The sequence below is a fragment of the Bos javanicus genome, chromosome 8 (assembly GCF_032452875.1).
Source record: "Bos javanicus breed banteng chromosome 8, ARS-OSU_banteng_1.0, whole genome shotgun sequence".
Lineage (NCBI taxonomy): Eukaryota > Metazoa > Chordata > Mammalia > Artiodactyla > Bovidae > Bos > Bos javanicus.
Window position 1 is genome coordinate 110,511,077 of NC_083875.1, and position 13,215 is coordinate 110,524,291.

Here is a 13,215-nt window from a genome sequence, read left to right on the forward strand (position 1 = left end):
CAGGGAGGCTGCGGGACACCCGCATCGACTCCTGGTTTTGTGTGGCCCGTGTTCATTTCCTACGCGTTTCCGCTTTATTCCCCAGATGCAGGAAACTAAGAGGACAGGAGGCAGCCCAGAATGCCAAACGCTGGCACATGAAGCTGACCCGCCGCGGCCTCTTACCCAGTGCTGCACACTCACCGCTCTCTCGCTTCTCTCCGGGTTTTCATTTCCACCTCAGCTGAATTTCCTGGAAGCAGAAACAACATCAAGAAGGAAAACATTAAAAGAAAAGAAGAAGTGCTCCCTAATAATCCCTTGCTCATCCATTTGCAGAGGTGCTATCCCATTTGTTTAAACACTCCTCTGTAACAGTCCTGAGGATTTAACGTTGGATTACCAAGAATACCGCTCAGACTGCAGGCTCCAGCTGCAGTGCTGGTTCCACAGAAGGCGACAGGACTGAATCTAAAAAGCAATCACGAGGGCACGGCTGGATACAGGCTCTTCCTGCTTCCCCACAATTCTGATTCCCGCAGAAGACAGGCCTGTTGCAGGAGACGGCGAACAGAACCCACAGAAAGCAGGTCACTCCCCTCCGGGTCCAGAATTCCAGAGTCTTCTCACCAGACCTGCTCCTGGCTTCCCTTCCGTTCTTTCCTCCACGCATTCTAACGCGGATGCTAGTTATAGTGACTGCTCCTGGCTTCCCTCCTGTTCTTTCCTCCACGCATTCTAACGCGGATGCTAGTTACTGTGACTTAATCTCTCACTTTGGCCTTTATTTTTTTTTTAGCACACTAATGGTGATTTTTTTTTTAACCTTATCTATGTTGGGCTGCGCTGGGTCTTGGGTGCTGCGTGAGCTTTTCTCCAGCCGTGGTGAGCAGGGGGCTCCTCCCCAGCTGCAGCACGTGGGCTTCTCCCCGCGCCGGGTCCTCGCTGTGGCGCACAGGCTCCAGGGGCCTCGGACTTCAGGGGCTGCTCCCCGGCTCCGGAGCACGGGCTCAGTGGTTGCGGTGCACAGGCTTAGTTGCACAGTAGAGTGTGCGATCCTCTCGGGTCAGGGATCGAAACCATGTCCCCTACACTGGCAAGTGGATTCCTTACCACTGAGCCACCAGGGGAGACCCTCACTTTGGCCTTTATCACGAGCACTTCTCTTACCAAGTTTGCTTTAGAAACGTCATGTTCAACGAGAACAGGAATATTCCCTTGGAGCTGGACGTGGACCAGTTTCTGCTAGTTCCCTAGCTGACATCGAGGTCCTCTCGTATTTTTCATTTTATAAAAGAAACATCTTTGTGCATACAGCTCTATCTGCACTGAAATTATCTCCTCCAGAAAGGCTCGGAGAAGCGGGATTCCCAGGAAAAGGAGGTTGTGCGTGCAGCTGAAGAAGCCGCTGTCTGCCGCAGGTGGGTGACCGGAAGAAATGACAAAGGAAAACAAAACCAGGCTGGGGACACAGCTGGGGACGGCACTCCACTGCCCTGCGCGCCACCACACGCCGTCGCAAAGGAGCACGGAGCCCACGTTTCAGAAACGAACAACTGTATTTTAAAAATATTTCCGAACTCTGGAAATTGAAGCCTGGGAGGAACTCTGAAGAAACGAATGGGTGGCTAAAGAAAAAAAACAAACCTTCAGTAGCTGTACTGGAAAAATGAGACTATAATTAAACAGTACCCACATGTACCATTTCCAAGACTACTCCTAAAAGGAAACGTTCTCGAACACCATGGCATGGAGGAGGAGATCACAGGAGAGACCCACGCTTGCTTCTCGTCCCGCAGCTCCCTCTGCGCCCACCAGGCTGGCCTCTGAGTGCCAGCACCGCGCGGGGCAGGACGCTCAGGCTCCCAGAATGGGCCCTGCGGGCGGTTCCTTGGCACCCACATCTCCCTCGGGCCCCAAGACAACCCTGTGAGCCAGGGTCAGGCTCTCTGTTTCAAGGTAACGACGAGAAATCCCGGGGGTAGAATGTTTCCACCCTCCCGGTTCACACTGCATTTACCTCACCGCACGCTCAGGTAAGCCAGAGAGATGGAGATGCTCTCACAGTCGCCTGCCCACTCTACAGGTGCCAGCCAGCCAAACAGCATCACGACACGTGCTTCACAGCTACCACTGCTGTTCAGAACAGGGACTTCGCAGGGCAGCGTGGGTCTGCTCCAGGGCAGGCTGTAAGCATTCTGGGTTGCCCGACACTAAACTCATCTCAAAACCAGAGGAAAACTCTCCTTGATCCCTAACAAAGCCCACAACCACAGAAGGAGCCCATGACCTGGATGCCGCCAACAACCGTAGGTTCCCTTCTGCAGATCAGAGACCCTTTGGGGAGCTTGTAACAACTCAACAGTTGTATTCCACTCACTGCCCTTCCACCGCAGAGTTCTTTAACACCAAATGACAGACTGTTTTGGTGGGACTCACAGGGAGATGGCTGGTACGATGCACTGAATTCTTGGTGCAATCTGCCTTCACTACCATCTGTCTGGCTCTTCTAGAAGCTTAGGAAGCATGTCATGGAAAACTGCTCCCATCTCTCAGGCAAATCTCACAGCTACACCCGAAAAGCTATAGCGTGTGTGGCGGTGGAAGGGCCCCATCTTGCCGCACAGAGAGACACCTAGTTATCCGCTAACACATCTGAACAAGGGCGAGGAGCACGGTGCAGGACCGGCTGGTAACGGGCGGCCCCACCTGCAGTGTCCTCCTTGCGCTGACCCCCTGTACGCGGTCACTGGTCACCACTTAAGAAGTCGCTTGGGAGAACAGTCCTCCCTAGCCCACACCCATCGGTCGTACAAGTTTAAGCTCAAACATCAGAGTCTGGCATCTCCTACGGGACCCAGACGCTTCTTCCTTTCCGTCTCACGGGTAATTCACATTAAATATTTACAGTTCTCCTCCCAGGTTGCCTGTGCCTGACGCTGAGGACACAGATGTGAATGGGGGTCCTGCCCCCAACAGGTTCACAGCTGAGTGGGGACCGTGGACCCAAAAGATGATTCCACAATAGCACCGTGACGAGGCACGTGGGATGCTGTGTGTGGGGGGGGGCCAAGCACCACGCAGCCTGGACCATCCGAGTTCAGAGGAGGTGACGACTAGTCTAGATCTCCGAGGCAGGAGAGAGCTGTTTCATGAAGGTAAGGAGAGGCTCAGGGGCCAGGCAGAGGGCAGAGTTCAGGGCTACTCAGGACCATTCTGTGGATACTCCACTTTATCGGATAGCCTGGCTCACGAAGCTAACCAGAGCTTGCACGACCCGCCCCCAACAACATTCGGGAAATAACCTTCCCCACCAGCCATGAATCCTCCCGACGTGGCAGGCTGAGCTCCCATGTCCCTTCCTCCCGGAAGCCTTCCCTTCAGAGTCCACAGGTGCCCCCTCAAGCTCAAGGACGCGTGCCAGACAGAGGCGGGGGGCCTTTCACCCACAGGTACCCAGGGTCAGGTCCGTACCACATAAGACTCCCAGCAGCAGCAGCAGATCCTGACCAGGCACTGCAGGTCTGGCCCTTTCCTAGGTCGGGAGGCCAGGACAGAGACCGCCCCCCACACCCCCACCCCCCAACTTCCAGGAGCTCATGCTCTGAAGAAACAAAATACGCCCCCAGAAGTCACTGCCGTCACCCCCTGGGCTCCCTCTACTGGCCGGGCGGACGCCAGCCGCTTCAATAACCTTGCATCCTCGCAGAGCTCTAAGAAAGCACACTACCACCCTCCTTCTTGGGTGCTACCAGTTAAATATCAGAAAAGAAAGAGCAAGCATGCACACAGGATTCCAATCCACTGGTCCTTTATCACAGCCCTAAGCTTTGACAACCTAAATGTCCACCGAGTGGGGATGATTAATTACAGCGCCTTCACACGAAAGAACGCTCCACACCCCTAAAACTCACAATGTAGCCTAACACTTATCGTCTATAATTGAACAAAGGGAGGCTGCAAACTGTCCTACTTCCACCCAAAATACACACATGGATAAAAAGGTCTGGAAAGTGTACACTCCAGGGTGTTCCTGTTTTGCTGTATAAATGATGCAATTACAGGAATATTCGCTTATCTGTTATTCCACAATAAACAGGTACTGCTTTGTATTAATAAAAAAAAAAAAGACTAGATTTAAATTTTTTAAGAACTCATGCTATGCAACTACCTCAAACATAAAATTACTTTATGGTGGGCTCGTTTCATAATTCAGGAGCCAGACTCTTCAGATGGCAGCCCAGAAAGACCCATCTTGGCTACATATTATTCTCTAAGAAAAAGAGCTGCAGAGACGTTCCTGAGACCTTTCTGCCTTTTGTAGAGGAGAATTAAGGTCTGTTTGTGTTGTCTATTAAGCCCGAAATGTTTCTGCTTCCAGAACCCACAGGAAACAAGAAGTGAGATCTCCTTGGGCTTGTCAAGGTAAATAACTAAAAAATAAATCAAGGGGAGGCGAAAGTTGAGGGTGGGTGGGCGTCTGGTGCCAGAGGCAGTCTCTCTCGGCCTCCCACTCCCAGGCAGAGGGCTGGGAGGAAGGAGAGAGACAGACAGAAAGTGCCTCGGGCCAGGCAGACACAGCTCCATCTTGAGGACCCACTGATCCCTCCTACAGCAAAATGGAAGCTAGCTTATTTGCAAAATCTTGGCCAGAAGACAGGGCATTTCGTGTAAGGGGGGAAAAATCAAGTGTTCCTGCACTCCGGCCCTCTGGGGTCCCAAGAGCTGGCGGCAGACAACGCGCCTGTGGCGTGCCTGAGGTGGTGGGCCCTTTTTAAAACAGAGAAAACACCACTTCCTGGGCCCAGAAGGCAAACTACCCCACGTTCTATCTCGGCGTCACACTCAACACGTGGACCCTTGTGAATCGTCTGTGTGTCCGCACGAAGGCACAAGGACTGCGTCAAACCCAGGTTCTTCCCTGTAAGGCCGAGTTCCTCACGTAAAACCACTTGTCCTGAGGGTGAAGCCCCCGGCTCCTGACGAGTACAGGACTTGAGCGCTCAGGACTCCAGGTGAGGCACCACGCGCTCTGTCCAAGGCCTGGCCTCCGTGATTTAACTTGAGCCTTATGACTCACAAAGGAAAGCCTCTGATTTGGGGCAGGGAGCAGTCATGACCCGACTTACACTTTGTGAAGACCCTGTGACCACAGTAGAAACGGACTCCTCCGGGCCCGGGGTGGACGCACAGAGGCCAGGGAAGGCGGGACGCACCCACCCCAAGGAGCAGCAGGCGGTCCGAGGGAGCCGTGGCGGCACTGGGGAGGCAGGACTGGCTGATCCAGAATACGCACTGAAGGCAGGGTTCAGAGGGCACCGGGGGCGGGCGGGAGAACTGACTCCGGATGGTGTCTCCTTGGAGTCAGGGAGGAGAGTCCCCCACGGAGGAGGGGCCAACCACACCTCTGTCCTCTCAGGACTATCGCAAGGTGTCCGTGTACATTTACGGGTATGTATGCATCTGCTGAGAGAGAGGGAGAGAATGACAGACTGCACACGGCAGAACCTCACGGGAAATAGATGGGGAAGCAGTGGGAACAGTGTCAGACTTTATTTTTCTGGGCTCCAAAATCACTGCAGATGGCGACCGCAGCCTTGAAATAAAAAGATGCTTACTCCTTGGAAGAAAAGCTATGATCAACCTAGACAGCATATTAAAAAGCAGAGATGCTACTTTGCCAACAAAGGTGCATCTAGTCAAGGCTATGGTTTTTCCTGTGGTCATGTATGGACGTGAGAGTTGGACTGTGAAGAAAGCTGAGCACCAAAGAATTGATGCTTTTGAACTGTGGTGTTGGAGAAGACTCTTGAGTGTCCCTTGGACTGCGAGGAGATCCAACCAGTCCATTCTAAAGGAGATCAGCCTTGGGATTTCTTTGGAAGGAATGATGCTAAAGCTGAAACTCCAGTACTTTGGCCACCTCATGCGAAGAGTTGACTCATTGGAAATGACTCTGATGCTGGGAAAGATAGAGGATGGGAGGAGAAGGGGACGACAGAGGATGAGATGGCTGGATGGCATCACTGACTCAACAGACATGGGTCTGGGTGGACTCCGGCAGTTGGTGACGGACAGGGAGGCCTGGAGTGCTGCAGTCCATGGGGTCGCAGAGAGGTGGACACGACTGAGCGACTGAACTGAACTATACGGAAGATGTCTGCTGTAGTCTCATACAAATGCAAATTATTATTTTTGAATGGTAATGTAAGAACATCCATTAAAGTACCTAGCACATAGCAAATGTTTGGCAAAGGCTTTCTTCCATCCTTCCTCACACCATCTCTGAAGCTTAAATCTGTTTTAACCAATGAGAGTTTGGCTTTTCTTGTTTGCTTCGTTTGTTTGCTTCTGCCAGCATTTAACATTCGTGAGTCTTTACCTGCCAAACCTGGGTTTCTATCCTCTCTTGAAAATTCGGAGGAACTGGCAACCATGTGGCCATGCCTTCCCAGCCTGGCCCCTGAGGCCCCTCCACCGGACCCCAGGTGTGGAACAGGGCAGAATGCCAACCACGGGGCAGGGGCACCAGAAGGAAGCGGCCAGTTGGGCTCTGCCGTCACCTCGTCAGGGCAGGGGGTGGAAGGGGAGGCCAAGGAGCTGGTTTTCCCGGGCCCCTCTGAGAAGTCCTGGACCAGTGCCTGATCCACCTGAGGACTCACGGGCCGGCGCCTCACTCACCCTTGAGAAACAGCTGCTCCAGCTGCTCCAGCAGCGCCGAGCACTGGTGTAGCTGCTCTCGGAAGCCCTCGGCCACGCAGTGGTCCACGTCGCTGGCCTGCAGCAGCTCCTCAAACGCCTTGATCATGGTGTTCACGTGCTGACGACAGACGACGCAGATGCTGTGGCTGTCCTTTATCTGCTGTCGTTGGAGGGAGAGTTCCCTGGCTTGGGCCTGAACTAACGAATCGTACCTGATACAGGAGAGAAAAGGAAACGCTGGCACCCATGTTAGAACCGAATTTCTGTGACCTTAACACTAATTGGAAAACTGACAAAGCAGGATTTTGAAAAGCCTGCAGCTGTACAAGTATGTATACTTTAGGAACAAGTGTGACTACGTAAGGTCCCGACTCTTTCGATTTCAAAACAGCCAACAAATGCTGGAACAGAGGTTCTTCTGCAACACTTTTAACCTTTATGAAGCCCCCAATTAAAGTACAGATCAGCAAGGACTCGGGAGGACAATTAGTTTCCACTCACTCTTTAAAAACACTACTCGAAATTTGTAGAAAGGAGCGCGCCAACAGGCAGGGGAGCCGGCACACATCCTCAGAAGAGCAAAAAGGAAACTGACGGCGGGAAAGCAAGCCCAGGACTGTGCTCTCAAGGGAAGGGTCGCAGGACGACCCTAACCCTGACTGCCACGCACAGAGGAACTGTGACCTGTTGGCCACGGAAACAGGCGATTTTATAAGTCATTCAGTCCTCGCAGTCTCCTAACAAATGCGCGAATATCTCCCTTTATGGGAGAGAAAACTGCCTCTTAGAGATGGCAAAGTCGGTTAAATGGTGAAGGTCTGTGACTCAAATAGGGTTCCGGCTTCAAAGCCTAACTAAACCAGGCATCACGGCCTCCAGGCACCTTATCTGTCTGCCCGTGCGAGCCCGCGAGGATCCGTCAACACTGAGAAAAGCGCAAGTTGAGGGAAGCGTGGCTCCGTCTTTCTTACCGACTGTGGGTGCAGGAAGCTGGCCCCACAGTGGCTTGGCAGAGACCCTGACCCTTCGCTTCACTACCATCTCTTGAAATGATGACCAGTGACCACCTTCGAGCCCACGTGAGCAGAGAGGTCACGTGACCACAACACTGCCAACGGGGCCAGTTTAACGAACGAGAAAAAACCTGGCATCAGGGCAGGATTCAGTAGGCTGGACCAGCCCGCTCCGTGAGCCCTCCTGGGCCGCCTTCTCGGGCACAGCAGCCTCTCTGAGGCTCCATTTCCTCGTCTACAAACACAGGGTTTAAGAACACCTCCTTTTCAGATGACTGTGAGGATTCAGTTAGAACAAGGCCTAACCTGGGGTCTGACACCGCTGCCCTTCAATAAATACCAGCTGCCTTCAATCGCCGGAGACGGCGACGGCGCCCACTCCAGCTGCCTTCATCGCCGGAGACGGCGACGGCGCCCACTCCAGTACTCTTGCCTAGAAAATGCAGTGGATGGAGGAGCCTGGTAGGCTGCATGCAGTCCATGGGGTCGCGAAGAGTCGGACACGACTGAGCGATTTCCCTTTCACTTTTCACTTTCATGCACTGGAGAAGGGAATGGCCACCCACTCCAGTATTCTTGCCTGGAGAATCCCAGGGATGGGGGAGCCTGGTGGGCTGCCGTCTATGGGGTCGCACAGAGTCGGACACGACTGAAGCGACTTAGCAGCAGCAGCAGCAGCAGCAGCAGCAGCAGCAGCAGCAGCAGCAGCAGCAGCAGCCTTCAATCACACTGTATGGGAAGCCTTGAAAAATGCACTCTGGCTCCTGACAATTCTCAACAACGTGTCTGTCTCAAATTAGTGACGAATGAAGGTCAGCTTTACAAATGATCCCATGTTTGTCAGATCTCATGAAGCAAAACTGTGTATCTCTATGCCCATAAAACATTATCTTCACGACCCAAGAATTCTTCTCTTTCAACATAGGCTTATTTCTCTGAGATGACCTTAAAGGGTAGAGATACGGACAGTATTTCTTTTCTCCCCACCCTGCCTAGGACAGCGGTTTCAGCGTCGTCCACCCCTCCCCTGCAGGACAGTAAGAGCCGTTAACAGGGTCGGGGTGAACACTGCCATTCAGCAACCGCACTACGACTCACCAAGTGGCGGGTCTAAGACCTTCACCCTGTCTCCCCGACCTGAGGCGGACAAGACCTGCTGGGCCAATTTCGGAAGGCACAGGCCGAGTGTCCACCGCCAGGGTCTGTGGCCCCACACGTCACTCCCCCAAAGGCGCAGCGGCCTTGTTGTTACTGCTGCTGTGCAGTCCCTAGGTCGTGTCCGGCTCTTTGAGACCCCGTGGACTGCAGCACACCAGGCTCCCCTGTCCTCCAGTATCTCCTGGAGTTTGCTTCAATTCAGGTCCATTGAGTTGGTGATGCGATCTAACCACCTCGTTCTCTGCCGCCCTCTTCTTCCTTTGCCTTCAATCCTTGCCAGCATCAGCGTCTTTTCCAAGGAAGAACTGCCTCAGCCGGGCCATGACGGCTTCCCTGGCACATGCCCAACGCCCCTGCAGGGCAGCACCCCTTCCCAGGTCAGGGGCGCCCACCTAGCGGCCACGTGGGGAACTGCAGGCTCACCCGTGGGAGAAGGCAGAGGTGGGACGTACCTGGAGGGTGAGAGGTCTCTGATCTTATTCTGCAGGTTATGGATTCCACCAAAAAGCTCCATGTTCAAATTCTGCTCCTTCTGCAGCTCGTACTCCTGGCCCACCAGCTGCTGGCCGAGGCTCCCCAGCGCCCCGCCGTCCATCATCTTTGGCGCCAGAGGGTGCAGGATCTTCATGTGTTTCACATAACGGACCTGGCGCAAACTCGAGAAGGCCATTTCTTCTTCGTCGGCACTGCCCTTCGACTTGCTCAAGCCGTCCTGGGCCCCTTCCGTCCCACACAAGACCGTGATGATGGCCTCGCTGAACCCGGAGTGCTTCTGCAGCTGCAGGATGAAGTTCCGGTAGCCCTCGAGCTCCGTTTCCAGGTCACAGATTTTCCGTTCTAAGTTTTCTTTATCATTTGAGGTATCAGTGTTCTCCAGCGGGTCGGTCCCAACCACACTGACTTTAGTGGAAAACTGAGTGTTGGAACTCAAGTGTGTAGCTGCTGAAAGGGGGCCTGGGAAGTCTTCAGAGGGGTCTTCGTCGCCTGGTGGCAAGACGGCAGGGTCATCTGGCTGGTAAACTTCAGAGCCTGGAAATCAAACCACATTTACATCAGTCTCTCCACTGCTGAAATCTAGCCCTCTGCCCTGGCTCACAGCCCCCGCCAAGCAGACACTGTGGGAGCCTCCTGCCAAGCCCCTCTGGCTCGAGTCCTTCCCTCTTTCTTCTCAATCCAGCCTCCTCCTCAGAGCGACTGTGCTGAAAAGTAATTCCACCCTGATAACCACCCACCCCCACCTACAACTCACCCACCCCCCACCATCTTGAGAATTAAGTCTAAACTTCTCACAGTATCTGAGACCCTCCATGATCGAGTTCCAGGCAACCTTTGCAGGGACATGTTCAGCCACCACCTACGCAGACTCCCTACTAAAGTAACCATCATTCCCTGCATACAGCAGGCTGCTCATGCCTCCCTGCTTCTGCATGTGCTGCTCCCCCTTGGCCGCCTACTTTACTCCCTCTCAACAAGCTCCTACTCATCCTTCAACACCCAAATCTGATTGCCCTTCCTCTGTGAACCCATGTTCAAACTATGCACAACAGTCACTCCCCACTGCGCTTCCACGTATGTAACACCCACAACAGACATGATCACGTGTGGGTGCCGGCACAGGATGGACATCTGGCTCATTCATTCACACAGCAGTTAGTTACTGGATTCCTCTCCCTCACTGGACTGCATGTTCCTTCCCAGCAGGAACTGGCCTTTCATCTTCTCATGCTCAGGGCCTTGTACAGCACCCAGCCCAGACCAGATGTGAGTGAAGGGCAGACAAACATTGGAGAGGGAAGTGACATCAAAGACGAGCAATTCTGAAATCCACGGCAGGTAAGAAGTCACCGCATCTCCATGTCTGCCAGCTTCCAGGAGACGCCATGACGTCCCTACAGCGAGGAGTTATTTGGCTGACTCATAATCCTGCCAGGAAACATCTCCTTACAGCTAGTTTCAATCCCCATGTTTGCAGCCAAACTCCTGTGGGAGGCAGGGTGGTGCTGCAGGAAGAACACACGGCTTTGAAGACAAAGTGGAGAGGGCTCACCCCCAGCTGGGCTACCTGCTGGCTGCACAGACTCGGGTAAGACCTTACTGCCCAGAGTGCCGGTCTCCCCAAAGCAGCATCTTATTTGTTGCTGTAAGGCTTCAAGCTCAGGCCTGAATCTAGAGCATCTGTCCTTAACCACAGGCCACACTGCCCACTGTCCGAGGGAAAGCTCAGCTCAGCACAAGCAGCTGTCTGAATACGTAAGAGGCAGCAGAACACAGGAGAAAAATCCATCTCTGAAAGTCAACAGATCTGGTTTCACACTAAAGCTCTGCTTAATGGCTGTGTGACCTTAGGCAAGTGCCTTAGCCTCTCTGAGCCTCAGAAGCTTCATCTGCAAAGGGGAGAGAGCACCTTGTATTCTGCTTTTGTCTTTAGTATCCAATGGGACAGTATCTGCAAAAAGGCTAACAATGTCCGGTACACAGTAGTGAAGGAGACCAGCCAGTATGAATATGCTTTGCTTTCCTGAGGTGTTCAAAGATGGGAGAGGACGCCTATTCCAGGAGACACGTGAGCAAAGGCTTGTGGACTTGGGGAAAGGTGGGCAAGGCAGTGGGGTACGTTGGTTGAGATGACCGAGGAGACCACACAGAAGGAAAGGCGTACACACATCCTTGTCAGGCTGTCTATTCCAATTTCTGGGTTCTGCAGCTGCTCCTCGTGGCTTTAAGCCCATTCTTGTCCTTGCTCACGATGCAAATAACATAAAATAAACTTATGAATTTTAGAAAGCCACTGCTACGTGACCTCAGGAAAGCATTCCTAACAGAGCATTTTTACTGAACAAAATGTGTTACAATCACTAGCTCCGAGGGCCTTCAGGGTGGAGACCATGTCATTCACCTCTGCTTCTCCAGGGTCTGGCCCGGGGCCTGGGGCAGAGAAGGGGCTCAGGGAGTCCTGCTGGCTGAACATGAATGAGAGATACAGAAGGAGAAAGCTCAACAAGGCTTTTTTCCTATGAGTCACACTCCAAGGCAAGGAAATAGCTTTGCTCTAACAACCTCCTAATAATGGAATTTCATGGCAGGAAGTGATGTTCACTCATGGGAATAAAGATCAGTTCTGATGACTTTCGGTAAGTAATCGCGAGGCAAAGACAAACGGAAGGCCCATACAAATGTCCTTTGTGATACAGGCTGTGGCGCCTCTGCTGTTCAAATGCACACGTACACACGCTCAGTACAGCTAGGAGGCGTCCTCCTCACATTCCCACTTGCACAGCAGTTTAAACTCTGCTCCTTACAGCTCCTTTAGACACTTGACACTCCAAATTTTGACTTCAGAAATGTCCCTCATCTACAGCAATTTGTGACTTCACAGAGACAAGGGCCGACTTCTGGGCACCTGGGCCAGTACATAGCGAGTCTCACAGCTCAGCGTCAGCACGGCCACGTGGCTCTGCAGTCTCTGCTCTGTAGCCCTTCGTAAGGTTCCAGGCAGAATTTTTTTTTCATTTAAAAATCACTGCATAGCACTATTCAATAGCCAAAGCATGGAAAAAACCTAAATGTCTATCGGCAGATAGATAAAGAAGATGTGGTGCGTATATACAATGGAACACCACTCAGCCGTAAAAAGAACGAAAAGCCGCCACTTGCGGCAACATGGACACAGCTAGAGATTCTCACACTAATTGAAGTGAGTCAGAAAGAGACAGACACACACCCTGTGACATCACCCGTAAGTGGAACCTAAAATACATACAAACGAACCTATCTGTGAAACAGGAACAGACTCAGGCATAGAAGACAGGGAGGAGGGGCAGGGAGAGGGCTGGACGGGGAGATCGGGGCTGGCGGATGCAAACTGTTACATTCAGAACGGATAAACACAAGGTCCTGCGTGCAGCACAGGGAACCGTGTCCAGTTCTGTGATAAACCACGATGGAAAAGAATGTAGAAAAGGATGCTTCTGTGTGTAACGCAATCTCTTTGCTGCACAGGACAGGTACCCAGGGCCACTGACTTACATTACAGGAAACACTGAAGTTCTGGACATCCCTACAGTGCAGCCAGGGGACTCGATTACCCGGGAGAGTGGCTTTCTCCTCGAAGCCCAGGGCCCCTGGCAGCCTGTGAGCTTGTCGTCGGCACCCCGACTGGAGGCCTCGGGAAGCGTATGCCACTGGGAACAGGGCCCGCAGCCCAGGGTCTCCCCAGAGCCCGGGCAGGGCTGTGTCCTCTGAGGCCAAACCGCCAGAACCCAGCCCACTGCCTGGTAGAAAAGTGTCAGACAAACAGACTGTCCGCTCTGACAGACACCCAGCAGGTCGTGACTCGTCCCAGCGGGCCGTGACTCGTCCACCT

At 53.0% G+C, this 13,215-nt stretch overlaps 1 protein-coding gene across 9 annotated transcripts in view; it reads right to left on the minus strand.

The window, feature by feature from the left end:
* CDK5RAP2 (CDK5 regulatory subunit associated protein 2) overlaps nt 1-13,215 on the minus strand; it is a 182,635-nt gene that overhangs the window by 37,175 nt on the left and 132,245 nt on the right. For all 9 annotated transcript variants that reach the window (XM_061426676.1, XM_061426677.1, XM_061426679.1 and 6 more), the window contains 3 exons: nt 9,305-9,881; nt 6,661-6,893; nt 184-232 (listed from right to left, as the gene is read on the minus strand). In XM_061426676.1, the coding sequence (XP_061282660.1) occupies nt 184-232; nt 6,661-6,893; nt 9,305-9,881 (859 nt within the window). The remainder of the gene's footprint in view (nt 1-183; nt 233-6,660; nt 6,894-9,304; nt 9,882-13,215) is intronic.